The sequence below is a fragment of the Zophobas morio genome, unplaced genomic scaffold, assembly GCF_036711695.1.
Source record: "Zophobas morio isolate AGI-343-1 ecotype UQ-CSIRO unplaced genomic scaffold, CSIRO_AGI_Zmor_V1 ptg000008l, whole genome shotgun sequence".
NCBI classification, from domain to species: domain Eukaryota; kingdom Metazoa; phylum Arthropoda; class Insecta; order Coleoptera; family Tenebrionidae; genus Zophobas; species Zophobas morio.
The window spans coordinates 8,641,949-8,657,253 of NW_026972113.1; the positions used below are offsets into that span (position 1 = coordinate 8,641,949).

The following is a 15,305-nucleotide window of genomic DNA, read 5'->3' on the forward strand; positions in this document are numbered from 1 at the left end:
AAAAAATAGAAAAATCGAAAGATAAATTAGTTAATTGGAAATTCAAAAATGGCAAAATTAAAAAATTAAAAAACGGGAAAATCGGGAAATTGAAAAATCGAGGATTGAAGATCTGAAAAATTATTGAATAAAGGAAACATAAAATCCAAAGGAACATTGAAAAAATAAAGGAAATGAAAAACTCAAGATTACGATATAAAATCGGGAAAATGAAAAATAAAAATCAAAAACTTAAAAAATTGAGGACACAAAAATTTGAAAAATCGAAAAATAAAAAATTCGGAAACTAAAAAATGAAAAATTGCAAAAATGCTAAATTACAACTCGAAAATTGAATAATTTGGAGGCGGGAAACTGAAAAACTGAAAAAATTGGAATTGAAAAAACGAAAAATTATGAAATCGAAACATGAAATATCGTGAAAATGAAAAGTTAAAGTTGAACAAATTGAAGAAAATCAAAAACGAAAAATTGTGATATTTAATTTTTTTATGATTTTTCGATTTTGCAATTTTTCATTTTTTACAGTTTTTCAATTTCTCAATATTTGGCGATTTTTTCGATTTTTGATTTTTAATTTTTCGATTTTTTAATTCTTCAACTTTTCGAATCAAAAAAATGGAAAACAATTATAAAAATGAAAAATCAGAAATTAAATTACAAAAAAAATACATGTAATGAAAACTGAAAAATCTAAAAATTGGAAATCAAGAAAAAAAAAATAAAATCGAAAGAAATTTTGAACAAATTAAGCAAATGAGAAAAACGAAAAATTGTGATATAAAAATTCAAAAAATCTGGAAAATTTGCAATAAAAATCAAGAACTTGAAAAAATGAAGAGACGAAAAATTGAAAAATCGAAATACTAAAACTTGAGAAACTGGAAAAACGAAAAGTGAAACATTGTAATATCGAAAAATCGCAAAATTGAAAAAATTAAAGTCGAAAAAACGAAAAATTTTGAAACAAAACATTGAAAAATGGATAAATTTTAAAAATAAAAAAAACGAAAAATGAAAAAAACTAAAAATTGTGATATAAAATCGGGAAAATGAAAAATAAAAATCAAGAACCTGAAAAATTGAGGAAACGAAAATTTGAAAAATCGAAAAATTAAAAATTCGGACACTGAAAAATCGAAAAACGGGAAAATTTCAAAACTGCAAAATTACAACTCTAAAATTGAATAATTTGGAAGCGAGGAAACTGAAAAACTGAAAAAAATAGAATTGAAAAAACGAAAAATTATGAAATCGAAACATGAAATGTGGAGAAAATGAAAAGTTGAACAAATTGAAGAAAATCAAAAGCGAAAAATTGTGATATTATTTTTTTGATTTTTCGATTTTGCAATTTTTCATTTTTTACAGTTTTCCGATTTCTCAATTTTTGGCAACTTTTTAGATTTTTGATTTTTAATTTTTCAACTTTTCGAATCAAAAAAATGCAAAATCGCATAATTATAAAAATGAAAAATCAAAAATGAAATTACAAAAAAATACATATAATGAAAACTTTGAAAAATCTAAAAATTGGAAATCAAGAAAAAAAAATAATATAGAAAGAAATTTTGAAAAAATTAAGCTAACGAAAAATTGTGAAATAAAAAATTTAAAAAATCGGGAAAATGTGTAATAAAAATCAAGAAATTGGAAAAACGAAGAAACGAAAAATTGAAAAATCGAAATACTAAAAATTGAGAAACTGGAAAATCGAAATGAAAAATTGTAATATCGAAAAATTGCAAAATTCAAAAAATTAAAGTCGAAAAAAGGAAAAATTTTGAAACAAAACATTAAAAATGGAAAATTTTTAAAAATAAAAAAAACGAAAAATGAAATAACTAAAAATTGTGATATAAAATCGGGAAAATGAAAAATAAAAATCAAGAACCTGAAAAATTGAGGAAACGAAAATTTGAAAAATTTAAAAATTCCAAATTGAAAAATCACAACTCGGGAAAGTGAATAATTTGGAAAGTTGAAAAAAATTGAAGAAAATCAAAAACGATGATATCAAAAACTGGTTGAAGGCACATAAATCCAGATTTTTCAAAAAATTATAAGACTTGATTATTTTTTTATGATACGATTTTTTTATGATTTTTCGATTTTGCAATTTCTCGTTTTTTTTCAGTTTTTCGATTTTCACTTTTTCAACTTTTCGAATCAAAAAAATGGAAAAATTGCAAAATATAGAAATTGAAAAATCAAAAAAGAAAAAATATAAAATGGAAACTTTGAAAAATCGAAAGATTAAAAATTGATTGCATAAATTAAAGATTAAATATTGTGAAACCAAATACTGACAATTAAAGAAATCGAATAATTGTTTAATCCAAAAATTTTAAAACTAAATTTAAAAAACTGTAAAAGCGAAGAAATGAAAAATTGAATAAGGGAAAAATTATAAAGTCGGAAGAAAAATTGTAAAATCGAAAACAAAGGAAAGTAAATACTTATATCCAGATTTTTTGAAAAATTATAAAATTAATTTTTTTATAATAACCCTTAATACTAATAATAACAGTGCTGTATTCGGAAATTTTAGGGAAAATGGAGTGAGTGGTTCTTGATTTAATCACCACAATAAACTACCTCATTCATAAAATTTTTGAATCACCCTGTGTAAGTAATTCTAAAAACGGGAACCTTAAAATGTTTTCAAGATTTCAGAGCATTCGGTTTTGCAGTTTCAAAGTCAAATTTCAAAATGTTGTCATCCCACTGGTGGTGGAGTTGATTAGCCAAATTTTGAATGATATTTTACCATCCATATTCCTTATATACATACAAAATTTGACAACAATGGGTCCAGTAGTTTCGGAGATTATGTTTCTATTGAAAACTGATACAGACCACAGACAGACGGAAACGGGAGACCAGTTTTTTCGTGCTCTAGAGGCCATGAAACGTCTAGAAAACATGAAAGTGGCAATTCGTCCTTTTTTTGTTGCAAAAACATAAGTCGCACTATATTAAATTAGAAACTTTCTTGCATTACTAATGGACGTTTTAAGTTATGTTTACGACTGCGGGTAAAGTTTAATTAAACTATACGTTACTCAAATACTCACTCTGTGTGCAATTTGAACCCGTATTTAACAAACACACTTAGGGGCGAAAACTCACAATTCCCCGTTTAACTCACATTTTTATTTTTTCTACCGCTGAATCGATTTAATCCCGATACTCTACAAGCAATACAAATAATTTTCAATTACCCTAATTCAGGGTGGGAACACGCAACCCTCTGGCGTGAAACTCATCCCCAATCGATGATCTAAAAATAAAAAAGTAAAGTCGGGTGTTGTACCGTCGCGAAAGGTCGTGAACTGAATCCATATTAGGTTGGCAACGCTGAAACGCACTGCAAAGATATTAAAGTCGATGTCACGAAACGGTGAACAAACTAACAAATGAAAAAGAAAACACAAAAAAGCTGCGGCATAAAATTAATTATTAATCCTGGCGAAAAATTGATGACGTCACGAAGTCGTTAATAAAGCTCGATTTCCGTACCCCTATCATTTAAAACTGAAATATCTATTGTAAATTGTAACGACTGTCTGACGTGTCGTCTGTGACCACCTTCCGCTTTTTGCCGTGACAGGTGGTAAGTGACCCAGCTGACTCACCCATGCCCAACGGAGCCGAATCGACCGCCACCGGGGTCAACAAAACCCGGCTTGGGTGTGTCCATCTCCCATCTTTACGATTTAATGAACTTCGATTTCCAGCCCTGCTTTCAAAGGCAACATTTTTAAATTTCCATTCTCAAAAGAATTGCAGGAAGCGTGCTCGAAATCCAATTACGAGATGAGTTAGTCAAGTGGGGAATTATTTTTTTCTGTTTGTTGTTCAATTCGGTTCGAGCCGAGAAAAATGGGTTTTATAAAAACAATTTCAAGGTTATCTTATTCGTTTCAATTATTATTATTGGAGATGCGCTGATGTCACGGATGAGTATTGTTTTAAGTGCGACAGGGAGGCGGTTTGGGACAAAAGCTGTTACGGTTTTTGTGCATGGAATTCGAAAAACTGGCTTGAAGTGGATCATTAGGTGTGTTTAATGCGATTACGGTGACAAAGAATGTGAGTCAACAGAAGTCATGAAATCACTGTGACAGCTTTAACGTGGTGATAATGTCAATGTAAACGAACAAAGGTGATTAGTTTTCGAGCTAATTATAACTTTTATCGAAATTTCTAGTAACGTGATTAGGCGCGCTTTGACGCTAAATTGGTGTTTTTATTGTCCAGAACCGCGGTTTTTAATCGAAAAATCGCCACAAGGGGGTTAAATATATTGATCGCTGTTGAATAATAACGCAGTCCTTTGATGTTTTCTTAAAATTAGACGGGATTATTCCACTCGATTGCGTTCTATTGCAATTAAACGGTCAATTTAAACGGAAAACGTAACTAATTTTAGTTTTTTAGAATTCATTCGGCAAAATGTTGTGACGACGTCATCAATTTTTTGGAGGGGATAAACAGATTTTGATTACAAATTTAGCATGCTTACGATAAATTTAAAACGTCGGCAAGATTTCACAACATTCAGTTTTGCAGTTTCTGATTTCACCCTGTATAAATTCTAAAAACTTCATTTTTAAAAAAGTCGTCTAAAAATTCTCAAAAAATTCAGGGTTGTAGACCTTGAGGTGCTGATTCCAAAAATGCAGCGTCTAGGATCAATATTTTCGAAAAATTCGGTGTGAAATCCGAATTTTTTGTGATTTTTAAAAATGTCGATATTTCAATGGACGATTCTGGAAAAACGTCGAAAATTCTTCGATTTGCAATTTTTCGGTTTTTCAATTTTAGATTTTTCAGTTTCATGATTTTTCAGTTTCTCGTTTCGTCAATTTTTGTATTGAACATTTTTCTAGTTTTCATTTGAAATAAATGACAATAATTTTTAAAATTTTTCACTTTCAATTGTACTATTTTAATTATTGGATTTTAAATTTTTGCATTTAACCGTCCGATTTTTCAATGTTTCCATTTTTAATTTTTCAATTTTTTGCTTTAATTTTTCTTTTTTCTAAAATTTTCTATTTGCAATTTTTTTTCTTTATTTTGTGGTTTTTGAATTTTTCGGTCCTTCAATTTTTCTTTTTGCTATTTTTTGCCTTTTTATTTTTTTTGTTTCTTCAATTTTTCGAGTTTTCATTTTTAAATTTTTCAGTTTTTCAATTTTCCAACTTTTGGATGTTTCACTTTTAGATTTTGAAATTTTTAAGTTGCTGTTTAAAAATAATAATGGTAATAATAATACCATTCATTGCAATTAAGGTAACATGGGCGATTCTGGAAAAACGGTTGGAGTTGTCGAAGAAATGAGGCCTGAAGTGACTTCTAGGACCCGAAATCTACAAGATAATGTATTTAGTTAAATTTGGAAAATCGTCGAAAATGCGCCGAAATTTGCGTTGTGGAAAATTTCATTTTTGAAAAAGTCGTCCAAAGATTCTCAAAAAATTCAGTGTTATAGATCTTGCGGTGCTGATTCCAAAAATATAGCGTCTTTAGGATCATGGACCAATATTTTCATAAAATTCGGTGTGAAATCCGATTTTTTTTGAAAATTTTAAAAAATGTATCCAGTTAAATTTCAAAAATCGTCGAAAATAGGTCGAAATTTGCATAAAGTTCATTTTTGAAAGTCGTCTGAAAATTCTCAAAAATTCAAGGTTATAGATCTTGACGTGCCGATTCCAAAAATATAGCGTATTTAGAGTTACGCAGCAATATTTTCAAAAAAGTCACTGTGAAATTCGAATTTTTTGAAGTTTTTAAAAATTGCTATATTTCAATGAGAGATTCTGGAAAAACGTGGAAAATTCTTCTATTTGCAATTTTTCGGTTTTTCAATTTTAGATTTTTCAGTTTCATGATTTTTCAGTGTCTCGTTTCGCCAATTTTTGTATTGAGAATTTTTCTAGTTTTCATTTTAAATAAATAATGGCGATAATTTTTAAAATTTTTCACTTTCAATTTTACTATTCTAATTATTGGATTTTAAATTTTTTGCATTTAACCGTCCGATTTTTCAATGTTTCCATTTTTAATTTTTCAATTTTTCGCTTTAATTTTTCTTTTTTCTAAAATTTTCTATTTGCAATTTTTTATTTTCTTTATTTTTACAATGTTTCGATTTTTCAGTCTATCGATTTTATAATTTTGTGCTTTTTGAATTTTTCATTCCTTCAATTTTTCGATTTGCAATTTTTCTCGTTTTAATTTTTTTTGTTTCAATTTTTCGAGTTTTCATTTTTAAATTTTGAAATTTTGAAGTTGCAGTTTGAAAATAATAATGGTAATAATACCATTTATTGCAATTAAGGTAAAATGGGCGATTCTGGAAAAACGGTTGGAGTTATCCCAGAAATGAGGCCTGAAGTGACTTCTGACCCGAAATCTACAAGATAATGTATTTAGTAAAATTTGGAAAATCGTCGAAAATGCGTTGAAATTTGCGTTGTGGAAAATTTCATTTTTGAAAAAATGGTCCAAAGATTCTCAAAAAATTCAGTGTGAGATCTTGAGGTGCTGATTCCAAAAATATAGCGTCTTTAGGATCATGGACCAATATTTTGGTAAAATTCGGTGTGAAATCCGATTTTTTTAAATTTTTTAAAACTGCGATATATCCAGTTAAATTTAAAAAAATCGTCGAAAATGGGTCGAAATTTGCATAAATTTCATTTTTGAAAAAATCGTCTAAAAATTCTCAAAAAATTCAGGGTTGTAGATCTTGAGGTGCTGATTCCAAAAATGCAGCGTCTAGGATCACGGACCAATATTTTTGTAAAATTCGGTGTGAAATCGGAATTTTTTGGAATTTTTAAAATTTCGATATTTCAATGGGCGATTCTGGAAAAACTTCCAAAATTCTTCGATTTGGAATTTTTCGGTTTTTCAATTTTAGATTTTGCAGTTTCATGATTTTTTAGTTTTTCGTTTCGTCAATTTTTGTATTGAAAATTATTCTAGTTTTCATGTTAAATAAATAATGACAATAATTTTTAAAATTTTTCACTTTCAATTTTACTATTTTTATCACGCTTTTATTAGCTTGGGTTGTATGTATGTAACGGAATCTTTGAGCTTAATTTTCATCGGTTTCTAAAAGTCTGATCATCTTGAAACTTTGCACACGTCTCAAGGATCGATGACAATGCAATAATTTGATAACAGTTTCCCATTATCCTTATTAGGACCGCCAGGATCCTCGATCCTACGGAGACCACTGAGTGGTTCTTTCTAGAAAAATCTAAATAAGTAATTAATTCCCCAATTTATGAATTTGTCGCAGACTAAAAAATGAAAAATAAATAATAGTTTAAAAAACTAAAAAAACACGCTTTTATTGCTAATCGAACTAAAAACTAGAAAATAATTTTTAATGACAGAGTTTAATATTACAGTAGTAGAAGATCAAACAATCAATCATAATAAATCACCTCAAATTAAAATTATAATAAAATTTAAGTTATTAACAGAATAATTCAATTCAGAGTAAAAAGCGTGGGGTGCATTTTACTGCGGTTCATAACTATCCTCTCATAGATAGTTGCCAATAGAATGATTGTAATATTTAAAATATCAAGCACCCCACGCTTTTTACTCTGAATTGAATTATTCTGTTAATAACTTAAATTTTATTATAATTTTAATTTGAGGTGATTTATTATGATTGATTGTTTGATCTTCTACTACTGTAATATTAAACTCTGTCATTAAAAATTATTTTCTAGTTTTTAGTTCGATTAGCAATAAAAGCGTGTTTTTTTAGTTTTTTAAACTATTATTTATAATTATTGGATTTTAAATTTTTGCATTTATCCGACTTTTCAATGTTTCAATGTTTAATTTTTCAATTTTTCGCTTTAATTTTTCTTTTTTCTAAAATTTTCTATTTGCAATTTTTCATTTCGGTTTTTTATTTTCTATATTTTTACAATGTTTCGATTTTTCAGTCAATGGATTTTATAATTTTGTGTTTTTTGAATTTTTCGTTCCTTCAATTATTCCTTTTGCAATTTTTTACCTTTTTATTTTTTTTGTTTCTTCAATTTTTCGAGTTTTCATTTTTAAATTTTTCAGTTTTTCAATTTTCCAACTTTTGAATGTTTCACTTTTACATTTTGAAATTTTGAAGTTGCTGATTAAAAATAATAATGGTAATAATAATACCATTCATTGCAATTAAGGTAACATGGGCGATTCTGGAAAAACGGTTGGAGTTATCGAAGAAATGAGGCCTCAAGTGACTTCTGGGGCCCGAAATCAACAAGATAATGTATTTAGTTAAATTTGGAAAATCGTCGAAAATGGGTCGAAATTTGCATAAATTTCATTTTTGAAAAAATCGTCTAAAAATTCTCAAAAAATTCGGCATTATAGGTCTTGACGTGTTGATTTCAAAAATATAGCGCGTTTAGGGTCACGGAGCAATATTTTCCAAATATTCGGAGTGAAATTAGAACTTTTTGAAATTTTTAAAAATAGCTATATTTCAATGAGGGATTCTGAAAAAACGGTTTCGGAGTATTCGGTTTTGCAATTTCAAAGTTAAATTGTAAAATGCTGTTATACAATTTTAATTTTTTTTTAACAAAAATCTATATGCCTAGAGTAAAAACTTAACACGGATTCATAAACTGCATGTGGATGAGTATGTTATTTTATATTAATTTTACGATAAAACTTCCCGATGGACTCTATTACAACCCTTCCTTAGTTCAAACTCGGGAAGTAGAAACACAACCTTAAATGCGAGCGCCACGAGCACGTTTAGATTGCTAGAGTCTCCTCAATATTTTTAGGATTCACCTTTTTTTGAAAATAAAAAATTCTGTTATTAATAATTTAGATCTCATGGACACTGACAAGTAATTTTTAATGACACCTAAACGGGCTCGCTGCGCTCGCATTTTTAACAGTCCTTTTTAGCATCATGCAGTTTTAAGTTTGTTTTATTATAATAATCCTACAGACGTCCCTGTGAAGATTAATTATTCTGAAAAAATTGGTCGAGGGTTATTTCGACAGGATAAATGACTTTTGACATCCTCTAATTTATTTTTTTTAATGACGTTATATATTTTTTCAGAATTTTTAGAACTTGTTTTTCTGAATTCACTAGTGTAATACACTCTAATCACCCATGCCCCGCCACTGTCTGATTCGAGCGCATTAGGAAAACACACTTATCTATATTTGGTCTGGACGGACCATGATAGGACACAGATTAACAATTGATCCAAACATATGAATGTATTTTTTAACTTTTTTGAAAGCATCAAGTCACCGCTCTGGGCACTGTAAAAATCCTTCAGACGGATTTTTCCGTGCCAGTATTTACATAATTAGTTCAAAGCTCAGCATCGACCCTAGTGTTTCTTAACTCAACTCATCTCTTATTATTCCAGAACTAGAGCGAGAATTTTAATTGAAACTCTCTTAAAATACGAATCTGTGAAATTCCGGGTTAGTTTTACTTGAAGTTTTTATTTAAAACAATGAAGAACTAATGAAAGTTCTTAATAGTTCGGTTTTTCTGAAACAATAACGCTCTATTGAAACCAAGTTTGCCATTGAAATTATGCTTCTGAAAAGCAGGAACTTGATAAAATAAAATCTATTGAAGGGAATAGCAAACAAGCTGGTGCTCCACCACACTTAAGTGTTAAAATTGCGTTGTTTTTATGATGATCTTTCATCACGTAAAATTTGTTACCTCGTTAGGCGAGCACCCTGTATAGCTTTCCCGTCTTGTAACACCATTAAAACCACCGACATCGGCTTAACTCCGTAATTACCCCACACGTTTCGAATAGCAAACCTCATTTTCGTCGCCCTTTCGAGTCATAATTCCGTTTGCACCCTCGCCATCAATATTCTGCATTTTCCATCATCCCCTACTCATCACATATTCCGTGGATTTGGAGTACATTCTGCGCCTTCGAACAGTTAAATCTGCACCCCTGACTTGCGATATTTGTGCGAATCGAATTTTTGCACCCTCTTATGGCGTTCGGTTTTTGTTTTTCCGCAAACTAGAATTTCAAACGAGGTTTATTTGTTTGTCGAGTGCTCATTTTTGCCGGAGGTGTGGATCGAGCGGACAAATTTAATGGTGCTAAAAGCTATTATTCAGTTTTGTTCGGATTTTTTCTGTTGTTTTCCATTATTCCGATCACGAATTATTCGGTAGTGTGTCATTATAGTACTGTTAGGAATATACCGGAAGATGCGGTGTTTATACCGTCGAATCTGTCGAGTGGAGATCCGCTCTTACTCACAGAAGCATTACGTGTTTCAGTGCTGGGAACACCGGCAGGAGAAATTTATTGTTGGAGGTTTACAATGCACCTTGCACAGGTGCCGATTTTATGAGGTCTTGATGGAGGTGCAGCGAGTTTTCATGCTCGAGGTCGCTTCACTTGCCAACTTGAAGACTAAGTATTAATTTTAGTTGAATTTTGACTTTTTTTTAATCCAACGTTATTTAATTCACGTTTAATATTAAAATATGGGTCAAATGACGTTCTCAAAGTTCAATAATGCGGGATTGTGTATTGTAATATTAATAAACTTTACCATTATCGATAAACAAACATTCGTTATTAGCTCTAACATGAAATTTAAATACTGACGAGCATTATTCGTTCAATAATAAACAACATTTTAATTACATCGATTTTCAATTTCCATAGACGATGATGAAATGACAAATAGCAATAGTAAATTACATTTTCTGAAAAACGTGGATGGTTGTTACAACATAATCTAATACAAAACATAAATATATATGCAGTGTTCGAAGGCGTCTGTTTTTAGAAAACAAAATTAGAACGTTGAAGGTGATACATCAAAGTGACGAAGTCACTGACATTTCGGTGTTCGCAGAATTTTTATTTTTTATTATTAAAAAGTTCGCAGTTTCATACGTTCGATGAAATTTTTTTCGTCAGACTAGACACAGAGTAATTGTTAAAATTGTATTTTTATTTAAATTTTCCCAGTTCGTGACACGCATAATTAGCCAAATGGAACTCTTTATTACGATGTCGAGACTTCAAAATGTAGGTCAAACTGCAGAGATTTTGTTGATGAAAAGAATATTAATTAGTTTACGCCCAGAGAAATTAGTCGACTACAGTCTATGAAAATTTATTGCAGAATCTAAATAAATATGCTGAAAATTTGCATCGTTAAATTCCGCTGTGGTGTCTGATAACTTGGACCAGTTAGTTGTTTGTGCTCGGTTGTTATCTCTCTGGGTCAGTAAATATGCTGTACCCTTCCCAAAATATATATTTGTGTATAATTTTATACATTAGTCAGCTTGGCCAATTTTCGATTAGAGAATTAATTTATTATTAATTAACATTATATGGTTACAGTTTGCTTGAAACACTATTCTTGCGTTAGTACCGTATGATCGAAGAAAACATGTCTAGTGAACTATGAAATTTATTTGTAAAATAATGATATTGGCAACATCTACAATTTCTTTGCATTGAAACATTACTTCAAAATAAATTTCATGGCCTACTAGACGATTTTTCTATCGTATAGTGTTATAAATTAAAGGTAAAAATATATGTATACACCCCTATTTTAATGTAGAAAAAAAATTGTCTAACAACCATTGAAATTTAATGTTGAAAAAAATTACGTTGGCATTCCTTGTTTGGTTTGACAGTTAATACCATAAATTATTTTAAAAACCAATTTCGTGGCATACCAAATCACTTTTTTTTCATATGGTATCATAAAAATGAAACTATATGTATGGTACCTTTACAACCCCATTTTAGTTTAATAATAACGTAATCATATTTTTAACATCAAAAGAAATTGCAGAATGCGTAAAATTTATTTTTTCATCATTTATTACCTCATTTTTAAAAATCATAAAGACAAAAAACTTGTTAGCAACCAGGAAGTTAATGTTAAAAAATTGTATTGGCAACAACAACACGTTCCTTTTTCTGTTTGACATTTAATACCACCACAGTTATTTTAAAAGTAAATTTCATGGCAAACTAGTTGATTTTTTTTTCGATTTTTTGCCATTATAAAGTTAAAATAAAAATATAACTAGGGTACCTTTACACCCCCATTCTAGTTTAATAATGCAGTAGTATTTCGAATATTAAAAAATTGCAGAGTGTCTAAAATTTATTTATTCGTATAATCATGAAAATTTATTATTAAAAAAAAAAAAAATTGATAACCATATGATTGAGAAAAAAAATCGTCTAGTATGCTATGAAATTTATTTGTTAAAAATTTGTTGTTATTAAAGCCAACATAAAAATATATCTAAGGTACCTCTACACCCTTATTCTAGTTTAATAATGCAGTAATATTTAGGACATTAAAAAATCGTCTAGCAACGACTGAAATTTTATGTTGAAAAAACTACATTGGCATTCCTTGTACGGTTTGACAGTTAATACCAACATAATTATTTTAAAAATTAATTCCATGGCAAACTAGATCTTTTTTTTTTAACATATTGTATAATAATCTAGTCAAATTTTCAACAATAAAAATTGTAGAATGTCTAGAATTTATTTCTTCATCCTCTATGAAAGTTTACGTCATTCCTAAAAATCGCCAACTACCACATGATTGAGAAAACAAATCATCTAGCAATCATGAAATTTAGTGTTAAAAAAAAAGTTGGCAACACAACGCGTTCCGTTTTCTGTTTGACGGTTGATTGTAGTGTCCAAAATTTATTTACTCCCCTCCCTATGAAAGTTAATATCATTAAAAAAAAATAACTACCACATGATCGAGAAAAAAAATCATCTAGCAATTATTGAAATTTAATATTGAAAACATTACGTTGGCATTCCTTGTACGCTTTGACAGTTAATACCAACACAATTATTTTAAAAATAAATTTCATGGCATACCAGATGATTTTTTTTCGATCACATGGTACTTTAAATTAAAAATAAAAATATATCTAAGGTCCCTAGAGACCCCTATTTTAGTGCTTTAGAATGCCTAAAATTGATTTATTCATCTCACCATGAAAGTTATTCCCAAAAATCATGAACTACTCGTACCATACGATCGAGAAAAAAAATCGTCCAGCAACCTTTGAAATTTAATAATAAAAAATGACGTTAATATTAACATCGCTATTTTGAAAATAAATTTCATGGCACACTAGACGACTTTTTTCCCAATTATATACTCTATAATATTCAAATGAAGTTTGTTTATGTTTTGGAAATATCTTTTTTATTTTTTAGAATTCCTTATCTTCTGTTGGCGATTTTGTTGGACATATAACCTCAAAAACTACCAAATTTAACCAAAGTTTGTCTTAATGATCTTATCTCAAAATTTTGCATTGTAGTTCTTTAAATTTTCTGTAAATTCTGAATCTGCATTTATTTATTACCCTAGACAACCAGATTTTTGGAAAAAAATCAAAATTGTAAAATACATATTTGACGATTTGACTTCAAACAGGAAAACGAGTGTTTTTCTTTTAATAATAAGACATAAAAATGGCAGTTTTTGAATAAAATAAGGGAAACAAAATTATCCCCCACTTAAAATCGGGCAGTCACGTAATATGTGTTGACACAGTTTGTAGGGTGCATATCCAAAATGGCGGCTAGTGTCCATGAAAATAAATCGAACAGGGTTGTTATAAATTACGATCACACTCGTGCCATTAAAGAATAAAAAACCAAAAACTAAATTAATGATTTCATAAATAAGTGAGATTTTAGATTTCTATTATTATTATTAGCAGTATCCTTGTATGAAATGGTAGTCAAATTTGATGACTTGATATTTGACTTGAAATTCGAAAATGGCAATTCCACAACTGGTATTTTAAGGTAGAAATGTCTTTGTCTCGTATTATTTCAGTAATATGACTGAAATAACAAACCCACCAGCAGCCACATAAGCCTATTATTTACATGTTCTACACGATATAATCCATCAAGATCATATCGCATTAATTTTTCACCGCTGCAGTAACGATTTCCTCGCCAACAACACTATTACCACAATGGTACTACCAGTACTAGCCACCATTCATTTAAAAACCACAACTCTTACCCATACAAACCCATCACTAATCGCTTTCACACCCTGCTCCCACCCGCAACACCCAGTACTACCACAAAAACCGTCCCCATTCACTGATTTTTCCTGTACGTCCTTAACCCAACGCAACACCCAACCCATCCAACCAGCTAACCTTGACCATCAACAACACGCATAAACAAACTTTACCTCTGACAGATCGGGATCGTTTCGGATTTTCTCCTCGATGGTGCCGGCCAGCGTCCCTGCGATGACGGCCGCCAAAAAGCAGGCCCGGACCGCGAAAAACATCGCCGGTTTTTGCATTGCACTAACACCTCATTGACTCATGGAGCGTCGGAAAACGAGGAGGATCGGTCGGGTCGGAACGGTCTTTCCTCTGCAAGAAGTCGGAGAAGACTGGAGTTGCACGGATATCCCCTCCAAAGTTTGGAATTGCGCGCCGGACGGGACGCAAGCGCAACGTAGCGACGTAAGGTAAGCAGGAAGAGTCCGGAAATTCCGGGTTGGCGGCTGCAGCGCCCGGAGGAGGAGATTTCGACGGTTTTTTTGCTTGCAGTGTGCATCTAGAGGGGGATATGCACTTTTCAGTGGCGGGGTTGGGAGTTAATGCGTTTTGGAACACCCAGGATGGGGATTTGGTCGGTTTGGGGGTTTTGAGCTGGGTATGGGTGAGGAAAGAAGGTGATGGTCGGGTCCGGGAGGACTCAGTGAAGAGGGTCCGGGCGTACTCCGGAATAGTATCGACCGATGCTGTGAGAAGTTGAGGACCTAGATTTTTTATGTAAACGAATCGTTAATTGGTATTGTAGTACGAAGCAGATTAGATCAGAGTACACTCCTAGATTTTACTATTCATAGTACCTAATAAAAGCTGAAACAGTGAACAAATTCTGTATGAAAGTTCTAGTGCTTTCAAATCTACTTTCCAGTTACAATTTTAATAAATTATACGCGAATTTTATAACGAATGATTACTTTCCAACGTTTCGTAATAAAATTTATACACAAACCTGAAAGCTCCATTTTACAACCAAATATTTAATTTAATTTTATGGAATAGCAAAGCCAAACAGTATAAATAAATGAGTTTTTCATTTCATTGTTCAAATATTGTTTTATACTGCTAATTATTGTATATAAATATTATTATTCAAATGCAACATACAAAAATTGGTCGAAGGTTTTTTCGAGAGAAT

At 30.3% G+C, this 15,305-nt stretch overlaps 1 protein-coding gene across 3 annotated transcripts in view; it reads right to left on the reverse strand.

The window, feature by feature from the left end:
* Positions 1 to 14,500, reverse strand: part of Fas1 (Fasciclin 1) — a 206,143-nt gene extending 191,643 nt beyond the window's left edge. For all 3 annotated transcript variants that reach the window (XM_064050641.1, XM_064050640.1, XM_064050637.1), the window contains exon 1: positions 14,296 to 14,500. In XM_064050641.1, coding sequence (XP_063906711.1) covers positions 14,296 to 14,412 — 117 coding nt within the window. In that variant the 5' untranslated portion in view covers positions 14,413 to 14,500. The remainder of the gene's footprint in view (positions 1 to 14,295) is intronic.
* Between the last annotated feature and the right edge of the window lie 805 nt (positions 14,501 to 15,305).